Source organism: Trichoderma citrinoviride, assembly GCF_003025115.1.
Source record: "Trichoderma citrinoviride strain TUCIM 6016 unplaced genomic scaffold BBK36scaffold_310, whole genome shotgun sequence".
Taxonomy (NCBI): domain Eukaryota; kingdom Fungi; phylum Ascomycota; class Sordariomycetes; order Hypocreales; family Hypocreaceae; genus Trichoderma; species Trichoderma citrinoviride.
The window spans coordinates 1-1,490 of NW_020195018.1; the positions used below are offsets into that span (position 1 = coordinate 1).

General features: G+C 64.1%; 1 protein-coding gene across 1 annotated transcript; it reads left to right on the plus strand.

Annotated features, from left to right (window-relative positions):
* On the plus strand, positions 1-1,490 carry BBK36DRAFT_1043474 (hypothetical protein; the record flags this gene model as incomplete). The annotated part of the gene is made up of 1 exon (XM_024888882.1): positions 1-1,490. A coding segment is annotated over one exon (1,490 nt), but the record flags the coding sequence as incomplete, so codon positions are not given.

A 1,490-nucleotide genomic window follows, 5' to 3' on the forward strand; every position in this document is an offset into this window, starting at 1 on the left:
CCCTGCCCGACCCGCTGTCCGGCCACCGCAACTCGTTTGCTGCCCTGTCGGTGGCCGACGGGCTGGGGGTTGGCGACGATGCCACCACGCCCACCGGCTGGCTTGAGGAGGCCTCAGCGCAAGCAGGGGGAGGAGAGCCAGCCTCTTTGGAGGAACTTCGTCAGTCTCAGCGGCTGTCGAAGATGGACAATGATAAACACAAGTCGACTGGCGGCCTCAACCTGCCACCGCATCTCCGAGCCAGCGTCTTCTTTGAGCAGCCGTCTGAGCTCCCCGAGATCGAGGTCAAGGATGGGTCAGCCATGGCGACGCTCGAGAGCATCCTCGATGCCTCGGCGACTGCCCCCGTCAGTGCTTTCACCGACCACTTGTACGCCGGCAAGCTGGGCGCCGAAGTATACGGCAAGGCTAAGAAGAAGAAGACGAAGAAGAAGGACACCAAGCGCAAGTCACAGCAGCTTGATGTCCCGCCTGCCGAGTCAGAGTCCAAGGAAAAGTCTACCATCAAGCTGCTTTCAAGGAGAAGCCACAGCAGCTTGTTTGGCAAAGCCAACAGTAACCCGGACCCCGCCGCCGTGCAGGGCGATGGCCACGGCGATGTCCATGAAGAGGAATCAGAGGAGGAGGAATCGGAGGAAGAGGAAGAGCAGCTTGAAGACGGCATTCTCGATGGCGTACCCACCACGCTCCTCGGTGAATTGCACCTCCGCAAGCAGCAGCAGAAGCAGCGAATCCTCAACAATGGCAACGTGGCGACCCAAGGCCTGCGCGCTACTCTTCTCGAGATGGATGCTGTCGCTGAGATGCAGCGCAAGCAGCGCCTCAAGAGCCGCGTCAACCTTGCCTGGGAAGATCCGGCCGTGGCCGCTGACCACAACCCATCCGATGACGAGGACGTGCCGCTGGCCGTCATCGCCGCCCTGCACCATGGAGCCAAGAACATGGCCGACGTCGAACGCCCCCTGGGACTGATGGAAGTCCGTCAGCTGGAGGAGAATGAACCGCTGAGCCAGCGCGCCGCCCGACTCAAGGGACGGACCTCGATTGCCATGACGGCGAAGCGCCAGAGCAACCTGAGCCTGGGGCCCACGCGCATTGCTGAGGTGCAGCCCCCGGCTCCGTCGCCGCGCATCATCGAGCCGGACGTGCGCGCAGACGAAGGTGCACGCACCAGGACCGCCACACCTGAACCGCCTGCGCCCGAAATCGAGGAGGAGACGCTGGGCGCCAGGAAGCGCCGCCTGGCGGAGTCGCAGCTGCCCAAGGCCCGCCCCGTCAGCAGCACCTTTTCCATGGAGCTGCTGAGCCAGTTTGGCGGCCCCGACGAGCCCGACAACAAGAGCAGCGGCAAGAAGTCGCCCAACAACCTGGCCGTCGAGGACGAGACGCTGGGCCAGCGCCGTCGCCGTCTGCAGGCCGAGCGGGAGGCTCGCGAGCGAGAGATGAGCTACGGCAACCTGACGGGCGAGAGACCCGTCAGCTACGGCAAC